Source organism: Anticarsia gemmatalis, chromosome Z (genome assembly GCF_050436995.1).
Source record: "Anticarsia gemmatalis isolate Benzon Research Colony breed Stoneville strain chromosome Z, ilAntGemm2 primary, whole genome shotgun sequence".
NCBI classification, from domain to species: Eukaryota; Metazoa; Arthropoda; class Insecta; order Lepidoptera; family Erebidae; genus Anticarsia; species Anticarsia gemmatalis.
The window spans coordinates 395,001-415,260 of NC_134776.1; the positions used below are offsets into that span (position 1 = coordinate 395,001).

A 20,260-nucleotide genomic window follows, 5' to 3' on the forward strand; every position below is an offset into this window, starting at 1 on the left:
ACTTTAAGAACAGATCTTTGCGCTTTTTCTACTAGATGTGATGCAATAAGTCAAAATAGATTGACATATGGCAAAATACACCATTTTGAGAGTTTTTGTGTCTGCAATATTTCTGAGATGCTTAAAAATTCCAATCACCTTTCTAATGCGTGTTGATAGGGTCTCGATGTGTTTTTTAAACGTTAGTTTCTCATCTACAAATACGCCCAGATATTTTACAACAGTTTTCCTTTTTAAAGGTTTACAGTTGCAGGTGCTGTCATTGCACACATGAATTTTGATAAGAGTTTCAGAGGGGGAAGAAACATCTTATGAAAACAGATGTATTCGGTCTTGCTAGTGTTAAGCGTCAGTAGATTATTTTCCAGCCATTCATAGATCTTTGCCAATCCAAGTTCTGCACGCGAAAGAGTTTCTGTCCAAGTATTTCCATTAAAAACTATTGCTGTGTCATCAGCGTAACAGACTATTTCGGCCTTTTCCATTGGGACGTCATGAATGTCGTTGAGGTAGATTGTAAATAACGTTGGACCCAAAATACAGCCCTGTGGGACACCAAATGTCAAAAATTTTGGACTACTCAGAGACTTACCTATCTTCACGCACTGATTCCGTTCTGTGAGATAACTTTTAAACCAATTAGAGGCAACACCTGCTAGTCTAGATCGATGATGTAGCCTATCTCTATGCTTCATGCATCTTATGAGCCCTGGGGTGATCCAGGGCTTAAGATTATGTTCAGCTCTACTTAGGTGGGCTTTGCGGGTATGTCTATCTACAATTTTGGTAAGGAGATCCATAAAAGTATTAGTTGCTACGTTAACACTACTATGTTCAATAACCACTGCCCAGTCTACATCGAATAGTTCTGCCTTAATTGCTTCGAAGTCTCGTCTTAATACAGTTTGACTAAGCTTTGGTAGAGTAGGTTTGTTGAGATCTAATCCTATCATAACAAGGTAATGATCAGTAATATCTGATTGACAGATGACACCCCTAGGTGTAATTGTTCCAAAGGATGTTGAAATGAAAATATGGTCAAGACACGATGTACCGCGGGTAGGTTCCGTTATAGCTGGGATCATACCAAGCTCAGACATGAAACATTGATATTCAAGTGCTTGTGTGTTATTATCCATTATATTGATATGAATATCTCCAGCAAATAACATGGGTAATCCATTTGTATTGCTCATATAGGTAAAGTACCAAGTACCTGTTGTCACGCAACAACTCAATGGAACCAGTTGTTTTGACCTTTCCGTCTGTCCAACTAGTCCTGTGATTTTTCTGCAACGGGACAACTGACACCAAAACAGTGTCACTTGTCCCGCCACGGGACAGCTGGGACAAAATAGTGCCAGTTGTCCCGTCACGGGACAACTCAACGGGACTAGTGGGATAGATCCGATGCAACGGTCATCCGTAACTAGTGCAAGCGACTCTCACGGTTATGTAGAGTGCGTAACCGTGAAAATAGCGTGACCGCTCGCTGTGTCTCGTCCTTTAAGGTGTTTTTGAATTATTTTGTTAAACTGTTAATTTAAAACACTTTCACTGATTATAAGGCATTTATATTATGTGTGATTGAAGTAGTTTTTATAGCACTGTATTGTTGGAACGTTAAGAATTTGAGGTGTATAAATTTTTTGTGAAAATAATCACTTTTACCACTAAAAAATAATTTTAAATACGGAGCAAGTCTAATACGGTGTTGACTGAACGACGGTCGATCTATACCTATCATTGAAAATGACTACGTTTTTGTGTGGGAAGTATGCAGATCTAACATATCGCGCAGTGTTTGCCAAAATATTTGCCAAAAACCATTGGGCGAATGATGTCAGTTTTTCCAAAACAATCAAAAGCAACTCGGGAATCTTCAAAGATATACGAAAACGTAACGTGGAGGGAGAACATTTTGCGATTTTCAAAATTATAATAGTCACGTCGATCTAATGCTTCGATATATCCAAGGGTAGAAATACTATCTACAATAGAGTATCAAATACTCAAATGTGATCTTACAATTTCTATTAGTTATATGCAAAGGTTGCACATGGCATATAACCTTGGAGTGTTGGTAATCGTACAACAATAGTCGCCCCGATTTTCTAAAAATTTAACACTTTACGTTTCTGTAAAAACCGAAAGAAAACTTCCATCTTTACATTAAGCCGATTCACACAAAGAGTATGTCTTTTACACAATATGAAGTACATATGCGCTGTTTGAATGAATACCATAACTTCAATTACACTAAGTTACTTACCTAGCTTTAACGACGTCAGAACTATTGTCTTGACGTAGTTTAAGAATCAACACCCTCATGATGTTCAGGAGGAAGAGGAAGTTGATCTGTAACAAATATAATAAATGAGGAATGTCCAAAAATATGAACGGGAAATATGTATGTACTACTTCCTGTGTCCACGCATTGTACTAATTGGAAAGATAATTATTTTCTACTAGAGGCCGCCAGCGACGTCGCCCGCGTGGAAACCGATCTCTCGGGAACTCCGGGATAAAAAGTAGCCTATGTGTAATTCTGGATCTTCATCTGCCTGCATACCCATATGGTTATCGATTCGGTACTATTTGCGCGAAAGAGTAACAAACATCCATACATACTCACAAACTTTTGCATTTATAATATTGGTAGGATAACAATTTTTCTATGTATTTCTATAATGAAGTAGCTGTATCAAACAGGTCAGCTGCATAAACCGGTGGCCTATAAAGAAAAATGTGTCTAAAAATTATTAGTCCAAATTTTTTCCCTGTTATTCTGTGAAGTAGGTAGTGGATAAATGATAGACCGAATTACCGGACAAATACGTAAACGAACAGCTTCGAAGTAAAGCAGACTAGGTAATCGCATCTTAGCATGTATACCTTAAGCCGCAAATTAACCTATAAATTAACATGCGTTTAAAGTTACCAGTAATATGTGTTTGTATTTATATTTCGTCATAGTAAATAGTTCAAGAGTCAAAGGTGGGAGACAAATGACTAATCCAATACTAAATACCTAAATAAAAAAGTTGTCATCTACATTTTTGACGAATAAAATAACTAATTTAAAATAGGTTTCTTTTTTAAATTTTCACCGAACAAATGTTCTCAAAATCCTAACTATAATAATAAATAATAAATAACTTTATTTAACAAAAATACAGATTCACACACTTACTTAACATGCAAAAATTCTTAAAATAACTTTGGTAGTAACACAATGCATAACAATTTAGGAACTCAAATCTGTACACAAAAAGGAAAACCCTGCCTCTCAAACTAGGTAACCTGTATCTTGAGAGACAGTGATTCATTTGAACAGTGATACAATAGTTATAAGAAGTAGACTGTGTCGATCTACCCGAGCGTACTTAATAACTAAATGTTAGTAGGTAATTTGTTTACTGACATTCACTTGACATATGTTTGTCGGTGTATATGTGTTTGTGTATGCGTGTGTGTGTGTGTGTGTGTGTGTGTGTGTGTGTGTGTGTGTGTGTGTGTGTGTGTGTGTGTGTGTGCGTGTACTTATGTGAACTTTGTAGGTAGTTAAATTACGTACTTGAGTAAAGACTCTGTTTGCTGATAGTCCTGTTTCAATAGCCATTCCATCAATTTTGTTTTTAATGCATAATTATTTAGATCAATTATGTTTAATTTTTTGTGGATTTGTTTGTAAATGTATGTACTTAACGTGTGGTATTGATGTTGGGCGAAAGTAGTTTTATGGGGAGTACTAATAGGTAGCTTTTTTCTTTTTTTAGGGTCAGTAGGGGGGATGCTGCTGTGTTTTTTTATAATGGACCGCAGTATATAAAGTTGGCGAACAGAAAGTACTTCCGAATCAGCGTATAGATTTGTGGTAGGATAGCGGTACGGTTTGCGGAACATAACCTTTAGCACGGCTCTCTGCGCTCTTTCAATCCTCAGAAAACTGGTTTTGTTCGCACCACCCCATACTGTGATACAATATCCGATGACCGATTGGCACAGTGCAAAGTACACCATTTTCAGGGTTTCCGGCGCAGCCGAGTTTCTGAGGTATTTGAAGGTATGGACTAATTTCATACATCGTGTTGTTATGGCCTCAATCTGTTTGTCCCAAAGTAATCCTCCGTCTATTTGGACACCCAGATATTTCACATAGTCTGTTCTTGTTAGTGACGGACATAAACATTGGGAGTGTTGTTTAGAGCAGGTGTGCGCTATTATGGAGAAAGACTGGTCAGGTAAGTTGTTGCGTCGGATAGCGAATGGTATATAAGATGTTTTGTTACAGTTTAGGGTTAGTAAGTTTAGGTTGAGCCAAATTGAAATTATAGGGGGTCGAAAATAGCCTGAATTGCTTCGGGAAAAGATGGTACGGCCGTGCCGCTTTTTTTTGCTCGACTTGCGGGGGCACTGCGGTGCCCCCAGATGCGCCAAAGTCTAATCTAGGAAAAAATGATGACGTACATTTTTTTTTTCAATTTTCCCACATATAATAATATCCCTGGTTAAAAAAAAGTATTCAAAAATATTGACAATGTTAATTCTCCATAAGAGAAAGAATTAAAAAGTATTAAAATATTAAAAATAATTCAAATTTCATTGTTTCGAATATATTCGATATGTATTGCCTCATGGTATTTCTGCCGCGGGCGGTTACTAACCAAACTGGTTGGGGCTCAGGTCCGGGCCGTGCTCCTCCATATGTTCGACGAGGCGGGCTGCCAACAGACGCTCAAAGAGTTTGCCCACTTTTTGTTGGCCGGCACTTTGAAAAAGGCCCAAAAATGTATGGAGCCTCAGGAGCCTGGATGATCTCCTTTACCCCGGTAATTGTCGGAAAATAAAAAGAAATTCCGACTTCGTGGCGCACCATTTTTGTACGGCATTGTGCGTTTTCTTATTATTTTTAATGGATCTATCGGTGGTAAGAATGCCGTACAAAAATATGTGACCAAAATGTACTGAGTCTACCTGTACTTTCGAATTCTCACCTGCACTCAGTTGGACAGCTTACAAGTGACGGCATAGTGCTGAATCTTATTATTTTATGCTCTTACATCGTTCTAGATAGGTCACCTGGTGGTTCAAATGACCCATCAATTTTTAACATGGGCTTGTAGTCTATAAATATCCTTGTTCATTGCCAAGTTAAATTTATTAATCTTTAGTAATATTATAAAGCTGAAGAGTTTGTTTGTTTGTTTGTTGGTTTGAACGCGGTAATCTCAGGAACTACTGGTCCGATTTGAAAAAATATTTCAGTGTTAGATAGTCCACTTATCGAGGAAGGTTATAGACTACATATCATCATGCTACTACCAATAGGACCAGAGTACCAATGAAAAATGTTACAAAAACGGGGACAATTTTGACCCAGTCTTTGTTATGTGACGCAAGCGAAGTTGCGCGGGTCAGCTAGTGAACCATAAAAGTCGATAGCCTACAGAAATATGAAAACATTTCAACTGAAAACATAAACAATGACATTACAGAGGCTTTCCAAAAACTAATTTCACGATGCACGTCATGACGTGTTCAATGAATCGCAATTGCAAAAACGTAGAATAACGAAAAGGCAACAAGATAGTAAAGGTTGAGTTTGCTCGAATGGGCAGTTCCCAGTAGTCTTACCGCGTAGTCTTACTAGTAGTTTTATTGGGAACTAGCTGACCCGCGCAACTTCGCTTGCGTCACCTAAGAGAATGAGTCAAAATTTTCCCCGTTTATCTGACACTAGCTGACCCGCGCAACTTCGCTTGCGTCACATAAGACAAACATAATTTTTCCCGTTTTTGTAACATTTTTCACTGGTACTCTGCTCCTATTAGCCGTAGCGTGATGATTTATAGCCTATAGCCTTCCTCGATAAATGGGCTATCTAACACTGAAAGACTTTTTCAATCGGACCAGTAGCTCCCGAGATTAGCGCGTTCAAACAAACAAACAAACTCTTCAGTTTTATAATATTAGTATAGATAGATTAGTATAGATTAGGAGGAGCTCGTGGCTTAGTTAACAACAGCCGCGCGGATCGATCTTTGAGGTTAAGTTATGCTTGCCGAGGTTGATTTGTGGATGGGTGACCATCTTATACATATCGAGTTCCTCCGTGTTTCGGAAGGCACGTTAAATTGTGGGTCCCGGCTGTCATTTTCGAAGATCTTTGACAGTCGTTAACAGCAGTCAGAAGCTTGAAAAGTCTGACAACCAGTCTTACCGAAAGGTATCGTGTTATCCCAGGTAACTGGGTTGTGGAGGTCAGATAGGCAGTCGCTCCATGTAAAACACTGGTATTCAGCTGCAACCGGTAAGACTGGAAGCCGACTCCAACATAGCTTGGAAGAAAGGCTAAGCTGATATAGATTAGTATAGATTTTGTTCCCAATGGTACTACTAGTAGTACTACTGGGACATTTTCTTCCCGATTGACCTACCAATTTGATTGGGGGACAATTTGTAACCAACTTTCATAGTAATTACAACATTAATAGACTAGGAAGTTAACTCACTAATGATTTTAATAATTTTATAGGGCTTATACAATTCTAAAATTATTACTTTAACTGGTTTTAACTCATTACTGGAGGACTCACTAGACTTGGGCCATGAGTCCAAGCTGGCCTGGTACGGGTTAAGGGCTTTAGCATACCCTCAAATTTTTTTTTGAGGCTTTTCCCCTTCTTAGCAAGGGCCTCATCCCATACGGTAGGTAGGTAGGGGTTAAGTCTTGAGTGCGCCATGCTGGCCAACTGTGTGTTGGGGAAAAGGTTAAACTATTTTTTAGGCCCGCAAAGTTTCATTATGATGGTTTCCTGCTGCCGTTGAGCAAGTGATAGTTATTTGTATAATATTTTGCGCTCATATGTTTTGATTGATTATATTAATATATGGTTTTATTTTTGTTTATATATAGAGAATGAATGAAAATACAGTAATTTCTAAAATGGACGTAAATGGAAACGCCGGGAGCGGACACCCTTGACAGGCACATACAGATCGCAATTATTGCAAAATCTAAGATCAGGTCCGTAGTACTCGTAACCGGCGCGCGGCGGTCCTGTATGACAAGATGTATGGATGGGATTGAGGCAAGGCATGTTTTTAAGGATCGTACCAAGTGGTTTTTGGTCTCTGCCTACCTCTATGAGAAAACAGCGTGATATTATGTATGGTCGATGGTTGAAACCCGACGCAACACACCAATGACGATTCAATGTTATGTGTTACAAATAATTGTCGCTTGCTCCAACGGTAAAGGAAAATCCTAGAGGGCATGCATAGTCCCTCCCCACTTTACACGTGGCCAACGTTGTGGACTCATGGCCAAACTCCCCACTCAAATCGGCAGGATACTACACCACAAGAGGTTTCAAAGGCGTAAAAAACATCGATCGTATTCGTATCGTATTCACAATCGATGTCTACCAAGATTACCAATAAAATTTCATTCGTTTCTAAGTCTCAAAGCGCTTAAACCTATTTATTACAGTTAATATCGACAATAACTCAACTGGTTTAAATATCTCAACTGGTTTGGGTGAAAAACATTTTTTTCTTTTATTTAGTATTTTTTTCACAGATATCCTGCAATATGTGTCACATAAACGGGGAAAATGTGACTGCCTCCGTGGCGCAGTGGTTTAGGTCGCCACGCCGATACCACGGCAACGAGAGGTCGTGGGTTCGATTCCCACACGGGACAATTATTTGTGCGATCCACAAATAATTGTTTCGGGTCTGGTTGTGCTTTGTGTCCGTTGTTTGTATGTTTGTAAAAAGTCCCCGCGACACAAGAGCAATTCTTAGTGCGGGAGTTGTCTCTTTAAAAAAAAAAAAAGAAAAAAAATATATATTAGCAATTTTTTTAAACGCCAAATGATTCGTTTCTGTACTTATTAGTTCGACAAAAAAGAACTAGATGTTTTAAACATAGGATTTCGGAGATATAACATTTTTAAATTTTTAGTCAACGATATATTTTTGACAAATATATTTAACTAGCTGACCTGCGCAACTTCGCTTGCGTCACCTAAGAGAATTGGTAAAAATGTTCCCCGTTTTTATAACATTTTTCGTTGCTACTCCGCTCCTAATGACCGTAGCGTGATGTTATATAGCCTATAACCTTCCTCGATAAATGGGCTATCTAACACTGAAAGAATTTTTCAAATCGGACCAGTAGTTCCTGAGATTAGCGCGTTCAAACAAACAAACAAACAAACAAACAATCAATAAATATAATAGTATATAGATAGATATTGCGTATTTTTTCCATTACATACCTAAATAACATAGTCTAGAACGATATTTGAAATTTGAACCCATTAAATAAACTCATCCTTTTTGTGACAAGCCTATTTCCATCGAAATTGATAGAAAGCTTAGAAACGTTATAGTTCTGAAGTCCTGTACGTTGAATGTTCCAATTTTTTACAGTAAGAAGTTACATAACTAGAGTGTATTTTTTTGGTAAAACACATAGTATGTATTAAACCTCAAGCATTATTAATTTAAATATTGAAAAATTATAAATCAATTGATTTGCTCAGCAAAGTATTTATTTATTTCTATTCTTAAAAATCGTAGTTCCCATAAAAAAAAAATTAATCGAAACATTGCCAGAAAATTTTACATTTTAGTATGCACATTAAATATAATGTTGGATAACATTAAGTACGTCATTACATCCCGAAAAAAAATTGTTGAAAATGATCCTGTATGTAATAAAAACAATCAGCTGGCAGTATGTTGGGGGAAAACACGTTAGCTGATACATTTACTTTGGCTGACAAACATTCCACCTACATACAGCCAGCTGACTTATTTATATAATCAAAACAATACATAAACTATCATCTGATAAATTTTCTTTTGAGAGGAAATCACTGAACTTTTTTTGTCACATTTGCCTGACCAGCTGACGTATAATCCACCACTGTATAACCAGCTGACGATTTTATTTCTTCGAAATATTGCTTTAACTTTAATTTGATAAACTTTTTAATCGGGAAGAAATGACTACTTTTTTTTATTACGACTCTCTGAGGCATTTTACGAATTATCGAAAGAGAGGAAATTGGTCGTGAAAATCTGTCACTGGCTTACGGACTAACAATGCTAATCTTTGTTTATATAATTCTTCTGTAAGTTTGTATGTCACTGAACTTCTCTTAAACGACTGGACCGATTTTTATGAAATTTTTTATGTGTGTTCAAGGGGATCTGAGAATAGTTTAGATTTACAATTTTGTCCGCTGGACAATGTTTTTTTATTTAATTTTTATGGCAAAACAACGTTTGCCGGGTCAGCGTTGCGTTTAAATAAAGCGTGAGTTTGTTATTTTTAGAAATATCTACAAAAAAAGGTTTTGGCAAAGTTCATTGACCTTTTGAAAAAACTATTGTAGCTCCAATATTATGAAATATATTTTAACTGGTGGTTTATATTATGTTGTATAACATTTATATCCATCGAAATTCACTATAAAAGAGGATGTCCGCTTCTGAAGCAAAATTATACACTGCGCGTTGGTATTGCAATAATAAGAAAAATAAATCTTATTGGAAGTCATTGAAATTGGTTATGTTTTTAAGTCAAACATTAGGAACGATAATGTACTTAAAAATGTAAGTGTAAGATTTTTTCTACAATTGTTAAATCTGAAGGTTTAAACAGACTGTGAAAGGACTGAGGCACGCCTTAGCATTTACAATGTTAGTCCAAAGTAATAGCCATATACCGGCCACCTTCTCAAACTTCATACTATTGAGTAAGTTGACATGGGGGCTTTTATTTCTTGATTCAATTATTGTATTAGGGGTCTTTAGGCGTTTCGCACCGCAAGTGATTCGCCCCGCGGTGCGAATCGCCCAAGTCTCATTTCTGTATGGGTCGTTTCATACCGCGGTGCGAATCGCCCAATAACTTCTTGCAATGGGTCGATTCGGACCACAAGTTTTTTATTGAGTTGGTGAATGCATGTATTATGGTACAACCGAACACAAAATATTACTCAACATAACAACGTAAAATGTTAGAGTTAGTTCCTGTGATTTTGCTAATTAAACTAGTTATAAGAAAATTGTAATGTACATCATAATCTGTGATTATCAAAAGTTAGTTTAAAGTAGCCATATTACAAAAACTTGTGTTTTTTTGTGTTGATTTCCCTTTTTGTAGTATTTAAAATCATCATTATCTAATATAATTAAAATGACTATGCCATGTTTAAATTGTGTTTAAACTTACACTATAGGATTTTTTCTCAACAACCACTTTTCTTCTCACCTGTATGAATTGTCGATTGGAATTTAATGAGTCCAAATCAGAGCTACTTAAGGGATATTGATTCATTTCGTCATCGGTCCGAATCGACCTATTCAAAAATATACCTTAGGCCATTCGCCCCGCTCCAACCACTGCGGTGCGAAAGGACCCATTCAGAAACAGTACTTGGGCGATTCACACCGCGGGGCGAATAGGGTGTGGTGCGAAACGACTAAAGACCCATTAGGGTTATAGGTAACAAAAAATGATTTTAATTATGTTAACGTTACCAGGCTATAGATTTGTATGATCTTCAAAAGATCGTAATAACCTCAAAAAATACATTTACCAAATGCTGTAATGGCGTCTCGATCAAGCAGCTCTCAGAGTTGGTTACATCTGCTTTAGCGGCTTAAGCTGTACAAAGGCTCTAGTGTTTGCTGTTGTAGACTTCAAGGTTTTGCAGTTGTGGCATAGGAGTGCTTCAATATAATTGTTTTGGTCACACACCAGCGTTTTACTCGTACTTTTAGGGGTCAGTCGTTGAATATTAAAATAGTTTGAAAGTCAATTTATAGTATGATTCTTTAAAAACAGTTGACAGACTGAACCACCTAAGGAAAATGAATATAACTAGGTTATTTATTAGTCTCTGATCAAACCGTATGTTGGGAGCACCTACTAGCATGCGATAATAAGAATATGGGCAGCAAGTGAGCACATTGGTTGTGAACAATATAAAAGAAAAAAAAGTGACAGTTTTATGATTAACATCAAATTGTACGTAACATCACCTATTTGCATCATTAAAATAATTGCCCATATTTTACAATATTTAGACCTACTGCTACTGAGTTTATACAATTTAAAGCAAAGTTCCCTAATTTCAAAGAATCCTAATCAAGCGAGCGACTAATCCCAAGAGCTATTGTCGTTTAGATACTCATCAATTCTGTAATAAGCTTTCCTAACGAGATGTTCCTTAACAGCAACTTTGAATTTTGGCAGGGGTAAATGCATGATGTGCTTGGGAAGCTTGTTGAAGAAACGAATTCCGAGCCCTACAAACGAATTGTGCACCTTGTGTAAACGATGATGGGGACCTACTAATTTGTGTCTGTTTCTAGTGTTATAATTGTGTCTATAGCTATTTGTTGCGAAAGTCCCTAAATTTTGTTTTATATACAACAAGTTTGCAAGCACATACTGTGATGACACCGTCAGTATCCCTATCTGCCCAAAAAGCTCTCTCAAGGAGTCTCGCGCTCCTAAACTATAAATTGCACGGATGGCTCTTTTTTGAAGGACAAAAATAACATCTATATCAGCAGCCTTACCCCACAGTAATATACCGTAAGACATGACGCTGTGAAAATAACTAAAGTAAACCAGTCTTGCCGCATCCACACCAGCAAACTGTCTTACTTTTCTGATTGCGTACGCGGCGGAGCTGAGTCTCCCCGAGAGATGCGCTATCTGAGTGCCCCATTGGAGCTTGCTATCCAGACTGATACCTAAAAAAGTTGCCGAAACTACCAAATCGATAGTTTGCCCATTTACGACTATGTTAGTACCTAAATTCCTCGCGTTGGGCATAGTGAACCTAATGCACTTAGTTTTGTTAGAATTTAATAACAGAGTATTACAAGTGAACCAGTTGTGGACCTGTTCAAGAATACTATTGATATCAATAAAACAAGACTTCGAACGATCTACTTTAAAAATGAGTGAAGTGTCATCTGCAAATAATATAATATCACATAAGTCCTGCACCTGAAAGGGGAGATCGTTTATATATACGAGAAAAAGAAACGGACCGAGTATCGAACCCTGAGGCACGCCCAGAGAAACAGCTGAACCTGAAGACCTTACACCATTGATATCTACTCGTTGAATCCTATTACTCAAATATGACGCAAGTAAATCGAGCGCTGTATCCCTAATTCCATAGTGGTTTAGTTTCCTAAGGAGCGTATGGTACGATTCAGACCAACCGGCTCGCGTCGGGCCGGGCCGGGCGGCATTTTACAATGCGGTAAAGAACATTGAAATGTATCAACAGTAATTACAGTTCATATTTGCAAGCAACTTACGAATAGCTATCTCCGTCGGCATCCCGCGACGCGTCGCGACCTGTCGCGACCTGTCGCAGAATGCATTCGGCTGTCGCGATGGCCGACCGGCCTCGACCGGCTCCGAACGGCGCCGTCGGCATCCAATCGGCTGCCGTCGGGTCCGTTCGGAGCCGGTCAGCTGTGCGTCGTGAAATACGAACGAAGATTACGGTGCAGCAACTAGCGAATCATTGAAGTTGTGTTCTTCAAGCGACAGTTAACATATTAAAATCAAAAATGGATACGGAAGAAAAACTAATTTCTTTAGTCCAGCGGACGCTGTCGGCTGCCACGGCACGCGTGCGGCTACCGCGGCAGCCGTACGCATACCGACGTAGCGGTACAGCTCCGACGGACGCGTTCGGCTGCCGCGGCACACGTTCGGTTGGTCTGAATCGTACCTATTATGTTGGACACAGTCAAATGCTTTGGGAGATCGCAGAACACCCCAATGGCGTCCTGGGATGTCTCCCAAGCATCATAGATATGCTTGACGAGCGAAATACCTGCATCGATAGTTAACCTACCCTTTGTGAAACCATACTGTTTACCATGAAATAGCTGATTCGAGTTAAAGTGACTTTCGAGCTGCTCTAAGATGACCTTTTCGAAGATTTTGCTAACCGCAGGCAAGATGGAAATGGGCCTGAAATTGCTAGGCTCACTCTTAGATAAAGGTATATTACTATTAGCTCTATTATAAAGGTATATTACTCGGTTATAGATGTATAGATACAAGAGCGTTAGTTCATGCTATTAAAACGATTTAGGTGCTTTAACATAATTCTGTAATCCCCATGGCTGTAAAAATGTTTCGAATGATACCTTATACATTTATTTGTCATACAGAAGCCACATAAATATCTAATACTAGCTGACCCGCGCTACTTCGCTTGCGTCACATAAGAGAATCATAATTTTCCCCGTTTTTGTAACATTTTTCACTGGTACTCTGCTCCTATTGGTTGTAGCGTGATGATATATAGCTTATAGCCTTCCTCGATAAATGGGCTATCTAACATTGAAAGATTTTTTCAAATCAAACCAGTAGTTCCCGAGATTAGCGCATTCAAACAAACAAACAAACAAACAATATTAGTATAGATAACGCTCAAGGCGCTATTAAATACCTACACAACTCTTTTATATATGAGTAATACACTAAAAAAAATCTGTTATAGAACCTAGGGCATTACAAAAGGCTTAGTTAGCGCTATAAAAGCAACACATAACTCCGTTTAAACTCCTTTATCTCCTAAAGTACCCTTATACATTTAACGGTGTTATAGAAGACTCCATTAACTCAATTATACTTCCCTAGGCTGTCAAAGCGACGCATATTACATGCTCATATATTACTATAAATCATTTGGTTCCTACAAAACGGCCACTTTCCCGCCTAGCTGTTAAAGGGTTTTTTAAATAACTACCATACAACTTATAGAAAATTGTACAGCATTTGAACGACTCTTATGTAACTATCAGGCTGTATAACGACTGTACAAGCAGCTTGTGTGCTAGTTGGGACACTTACCGTGATTACTGCTAACCGTGGACCCTCTAGTACCCAGAAGTACGTCAAGAAGTTGTAGCCGTACCAACAACTGTAACAACATACCACCATTAGTTCTTTTATAATACTTTAAAAAAGAGGAATAGTTGAGGATAAGGCTAGAAAATATTTTTACTGTCACATGACCGGCGGCACCGAATCCGCCGCAGCCGTACACACTCTGCTGTCGCAACTTCATTCATTTAGTCACAGTTCAAAGGCAAGCCCTTTGATCAAAAATCTCGACTGACTACACGAATATACACTAACACTTTTGGTTTAGTATTTAGGTCAAAGACTGATACTTATCTGTTTCGAATCGATCAGTAATTAAAAAAATAATAACTTTTCTATCGGAAGGGATTGATGGATGGATGGATGGATGGATGGATGGATGAATGGTACGGAAAGTAATCAAATACTCACCCCAGGCTGGTGTCCTGTGCATAATGTATACCAGCTAAGGTGGCCCAAGCCGAGGTTATTAAGACCGGAGCACACCACCCGAGGAGCAAGAAGAATTTGTAGGGGTTGCTACCCCTTAACACGTTGGATGTTACGAGGGTGTGAAGATAATAACCCTCGTTCAACATCCACATGAACATCACTGTGATGAAGTACTCAAGTATGATATACATAGCAACACATAGGTATGGCTGAAACAAACATACATCGTTAGCATTTATACTTTGGAAGCGCTATTCTCTACAGTTGGTACTATCGAGTATCTAAAGTTTGACATTCAAAATGTACTCCAAATTTTTCTTAGCGGCGCCCACTCGGGCCGCTGACCAGATTTTCATACAAAATTTCTCGATAGGTTGCCGATAGTCGATCAGAATAGAGAAGCGCTATACAGAATAGTTTACTCTTTATTGCCCAATATACTAACGGTTTAGTCCATTGAAATGTCACAATTTGAGGGCCGAATATTGCATTTCTTAGAGGACGCAATTTTATTTTTGGAACATGTAGGGGGGTCAATAGAAGCTTAACTTGAAGTTTGTGGGGTCGCCACCCTTGTCTCTCGGCCGCCATCTTGAAAAAGGTGGTGGAAACACTTATTTCGCTATATCTCGGCTAGCTATAAATTGATACAGCATAATTTGTAGCAAATTATTTTGCCTACAAATATGTGTAATAAAGTTTTGCCCTAAATTAACAATTAAAGAAGTTATAAGCAAAAAAGTGAAATCTTTTTTACAAAAATTTTCTTTCCGAGACCGGTCTACTTCGGAGCGCTGTTACTGAGTTTCTAATAATGAAATTTAAAAGAATCTATAGGGAATAATCTTCCTCGAAAAATACTCTACAAGATTGGTCTGAGGTATTTTTTTTAATATACTTATTCATTTCAGCTTAGCCTTTTTTCCAAACTATGTTGGAGTCGGCTTCCAGTCTCACCAGATGCAGCTGAATACCAGTGTTTTACATGGCGACTGCCTATCTGACCTCCACAACCCAAGTACCTGGGATATAACACGATACCCTTCAGTAAGACTGGGTGTCAGACTTTCAAGCTTCTGACAACTTTTAACGACTGTCAAATATCTTCGAAAATGACACCGGGACCCACAATTTAACTTGCCTTCCGAAACACAGAGGAGCTCGATATGTGTACATTGGTCACCCATCTACAGAACAACCTCGGTAGAGATCGTCAGAGATCGATCCTCGCGGCTGTCGTCAAAAAAAGTTACAGAGCGAAAAAAAAAATGTTTGTAAAAAAAATTAAACTTTTTTGCTTATAACTTCTTTAATTGTCAATTTAGGGCAAAAAATTATGAAACATATTTGTAGGCAAAATAATTTGCTACAAGTTATGCTTTAACAATTTTATTATAAGACGCATAGTTTCCGAGATATAGCGAAAAATGTGTTTCCACCCCCTTCCAAGATGGCGGCCGGGGACAAGGGTGGCGACTCCACAAACTTCAGGTTAAGCTTCTACTGCCCCCCCCCCTACATGTTCCAAAAATAAAATTGCGTCCCTCTCTCTAAATCTCATGTAACATTTCAGAGGACTAGTTGGAAAGGAGTCATAAAAAATAATCTATACTTATAATAAATCTGTAGAGAGGTCAATTCTGTACATTGAATATATTTAAAAAAAAACCAATGGGGGATGTTTAGTAACGGATACTGATACCGAATCTGCAATTTATAATTTTCTTTTCTGTCTGTCTGTCTGTCTGTCTGTCTGTCTGTCCTCCGTCTGTATGTTACGCTATCACGTAAAAACTACCGAATAGAATGCACTGAAATTTGGTATATGCATAGAATAGAATAAGTAGTGGAGCAACTATTGGGATACTTTTTATCACAGAAAATTTCATAGATTTTTAGAAAATTGAAAAAAATACATATAATAATATAATAATAATAATATCTTTATTCAGTACAGTCAAACATAATTACAATGATTTCATAAACTTTACATTTTAGTTGTACTTTAGGAACAATAAATTGAGGTCAAAACAACCGACTCCTAAACTAGGTGGGAAACCTGTATCTTAGGAGTCGTTCGTGATTCCTCCGATTGACTAATATATTTATAACTATGTTGCAGTTTAAGTATCAGCGAGCTATATTAATATAAAAATAACATTTACAAAACATGTTTTATATAGCAACTTTTAACAGATTTTCTGTTTCAGCATAACTAAGTTTTTGTAACCATTTAGCGATTTTATTTTTATTTACATGACTGGTCTGGTTATAAATAGGGATTTTCTTTTTTAGAAATCCTTTGAACCTGCGTTTCCCTAAAGAGACCATAGATGGCGTTGCAATCCATTTCACAACATTCGCATAGTGAACGCAGCGCCTGCCGTGTCGATACCTGTTGTTCGCACCAACCAATAGATGGCGTTATAGTTCGCAACAAAGCATGTTTTTTCTAATTAATTTATTTTGATTGCTTTATTGTAAAAAAAATACCTTTGAAACAGGCTATACATTTAGAGGATTTTCAAACATAAATGTTGTATGATATATTACACAAAAATGTTGGTTCACGTGGGTCCGGTGCGGTCGGGATATCCTAGATGGCCAACAGAGTAATTTCGTTTGTTGTCGTTGTTCGCCGCAACTAACAGATGGCGTTGTTGTTCGAAACACATAACCAAATGAATTGGTTGCATTAAGGAAATAAATTGGATAGCTATGAAACAGACTATGTGGTAAGTTTTAAAAAATAAACAACGGATGATATATAAAAAATAATTACGGGTTACGCGGATTCGGACGTATCATCGCAAGTATACAATGACATTATTACGCGTGTGAAGAGCTCCGGCGCAGATAGGTCTGTCTGTACCTATAATAATATTCTGAATCCAGACGGGTAAGCAATGGTCAGTCTATAATAAGGTATTATATTTTATACTGTAAACTGCTACGGACACAGACGAGAGCGGAAAAAAAGGTAACCACAGGAAATCAGGCCTGCCTAAGCCTGTGTCACATTGAGTACTCTTCGGGTCCCTTTCGTAAATAACCATTAGATGACAAAAGAGTTGTTAGCATTTTTATGTGTAGGTGTGCTTCGCAATTCGTGTGCTCAAACGAATAAGCAACAGTACGAAATTCACGCGAGCAGAGCCGCACGGGTCAGCTATAAAAAATAAACATGATAGGATGTTTTTGTTTGTTGCTAGATTTTTGGTGACTCAAGACTGTTTTAGTTTAACCTATACAATATTTTTTTACAAAACTTTAACCCTCTGTATATACAGAGGGTTAAAGTAAAAATATCTATATATATAAAAGAAAGTCGTGTTAGTTACACCACTTATAACTCAAGAACGGCAGAACAGATTTGGCTGAAAATTGGTAGGGAGGTAGCTTAGAGCCAGGAGATGGACATAGGCTACTTTTTACCCCGGGAAAATGACGCATTTCCCTAAAAAAATGGTATATTCCCGGTGTCCACCCCGGGTGGACAGAGACACAAATCTTTTAAAAAGTTCTCGGTGTCCACCCCTGGGGGACAGTGAGAATTAATTTTAAATTATTCCCGCTGGCCACCCCGGGTGGACAAAGACACGAGTTTCATATTACTAGTCTCGATGTTCACCGCCGGTGGACAAAGCCACTGCTTAAATAAACATTCTCAATGTCCACGCTTGCTGGAATTGGGTGTAAATAATTATAACAAAATTAATTAAGTAGGTTTATAGTTTAATCATATTATCAACATCTTTTACTTTTGCAATCTACACAAATAATTATCACAATAGGTATTAATCAAAGTCACAGAAAAATCTTTACATCCTCATCCTTTCTAGAAATAAATCAATATTGAAGTCCCCATTGACAAGTCCCATTCGCATGTCGTGAATAAAATGATCACTTAAAATGTATTTTTTTACGTTTATTGTTATAACCTACACCTTGATTTAAACTTAAACCTACTTGATTAATTTTGTTATAATTATTTACACCCAATTCCAGCAAGCGTGGACATTGAGAATGTTTATTTAAGCAGTGGCTTTGTCCACCGGCGGTGAACATCGAGACTAATAATACGAAACTCGTGTCTTTGTCCACCCGGGGTGGCCAGCGGGAATAATTTAAAATTAATTCTCACTGTCCCCCAGGGGTGGACACCGAGAACTTTTTAAAAGATTTGTGTCTCTGTCCACCCGGGGTGGACAAGCAGGGGGTGGACACCGGGAATATACCTTTAATTTGATAATGAGTGAAGAATACATTACAAAATTTTAAGTTTAAAGTACAGAATGCCGATACCTACGAATGAATACGTTTTTGTCGAAGAAACATTCTTGAAAAATATACCGCAACAAAATCTATATATTGTTAGAGGAAGAAAAAGAAATGCCATATGTATTAGAGGAAGTAAAAGAAATGTGACGTTGGTCACGTGACCGAGTCCATAAAAGGGCTGCGAGCTCATTCTGAGCTCTCTTTTCCATAGGATTCACTAGCTAAGGGGTACCTCTGCCCGTTTGAATGGTCACGCTGTATTTCTCTCATTATTTATTTGTCTGTAATTGATTTTTGAAGTGATTCAGTTTGTATGTGTAAAGAGCTTGTTAATTTGCTAAAGATTGTGACTTATAGTAAAACCGTTCTATGTGTTTAGTATTTTCTTTTATTTGCTTCCACTTCTGGTTATCCTAAAATCAGAAGTGGGATACACCATACGCCTTCTATTCCGCTCTGACCATTGAATACGGCAGTTTGACATTTCTTTTGACATTTTCGGTTATGAGATTTTACAAAAGCGAATTGTATTGTTATAAATACGGATTACGTGAGTTATTGATTTACATGTAAGTATCGTGTACCTCAGTGAGATCTGGTGAGTGTTCCAAACTTATTCTTGTGCACAACATCGCTGTTGAAGCTAATTGTAATTGTGTCCTAAACTTTCGCTTGCTTGGTGTATAAAGAAAAATGTTGTAAATATGCCCAATAGCGGTTGTGAAATCAGGAGCCGCCCTGGAAGACCCGAGTTGCGTTGTCATTGGCGTGATTTACGCTCTAGAAATGGCGAGTTCTGTTCTAGAAGTCGCGATACGTGTTGCGGCTGTCATAATTCAATGGCAGACCATATGTTTCTCTAATCCACCTACTAATTCAACAAATTTAACATGTTCTAGATCGTTTGTCGATGTCTATGATGGTTGGGGAACAACAGCGTACGCCTTGCGAGCCGACGGCTGCCAATGTGTCACATGCAACTCCATCGCTGCAATCACCGCGGCTGCGGCAGCGCGCGTGCATGACGCAAGCACGGTTGGGTGTGGTGCGGTGCTTCTTCAGGTTCATGAAAACGGACTCAAGCGAGTGGTTGGCTATATTAGTAAGCGAATTTAGGGAGCGGTGTCTTGATACCATTCGTGTGAGCTCGAGACTCTAGCAGCTGTTAAGATCTTGCAGCACTACAGACATTATTTAGGCTGTATTCTCTTCAAAGTGGTTACTGACTGTAATGCACTTAAGTTCACGCAACAGAAAAATAAATCTATTGCTACGTGTTGCCGGATAGTGGATGTATTTACATGATTTTAACTTTACCCTGGAGTACCGTAAGGGTAAAGGACATGAATGTCACGCGCAGACTATTTTAGTCGTAATCCAGTTAATGTTTAGTCTTCTTAGAATCTTCCACGATGAACATGGACTTTAGAGATTGTTAGAAATAATTTTTGATTCCCTTGCTTAAGATTATTTGTGCAGAAATACATAAAAATAATTGTCTTATTTGTTAAACGCATAAAAAGGTACCGAGAGCTCCACAACAACCAATACACTCTTGGTATAAACCTTATCTCTTAGACATACATAGTTCAT

General features: G+C 38.0%; 1 protein-coding gene across 1 annotated transcript in view; it reads right to left on the reverse strand.

Annotated features, from left to right (window-relative positions):
- LOC142986562 (PDF receptor-like) overlaps window positions 1-19,735 on the reverse strand; it is a 32,360-nt gene extending 12,625 nt beyond the window's left edge. Inside the window, exons 1-4 of the mRNA XM_076135078.1 lie at window positions 19,610-19,735; window positions 14,366-14,595; window positions 13,922-13,991; window positions 2,273-2,358 (exon numbers count right to left, since the gene is read on the reverse strand). Of these exons, the coding sequence (XP_075991193.1) occupies window positions 2,273-2,358; window positions 13,922-13,991; window positions 14,366-14,595; window positions 19,610-19,735 (512 nt within the window). The remainder of the gene's footprint in view (window positions 1-2,272; window positions 2,359-13,921; window positions 13,992-14,365; window positions 14,596-19,609) is intronic.
- Between the last annotated feature and the right edge of the window lie 525 nt (window positions 19,736-20,260).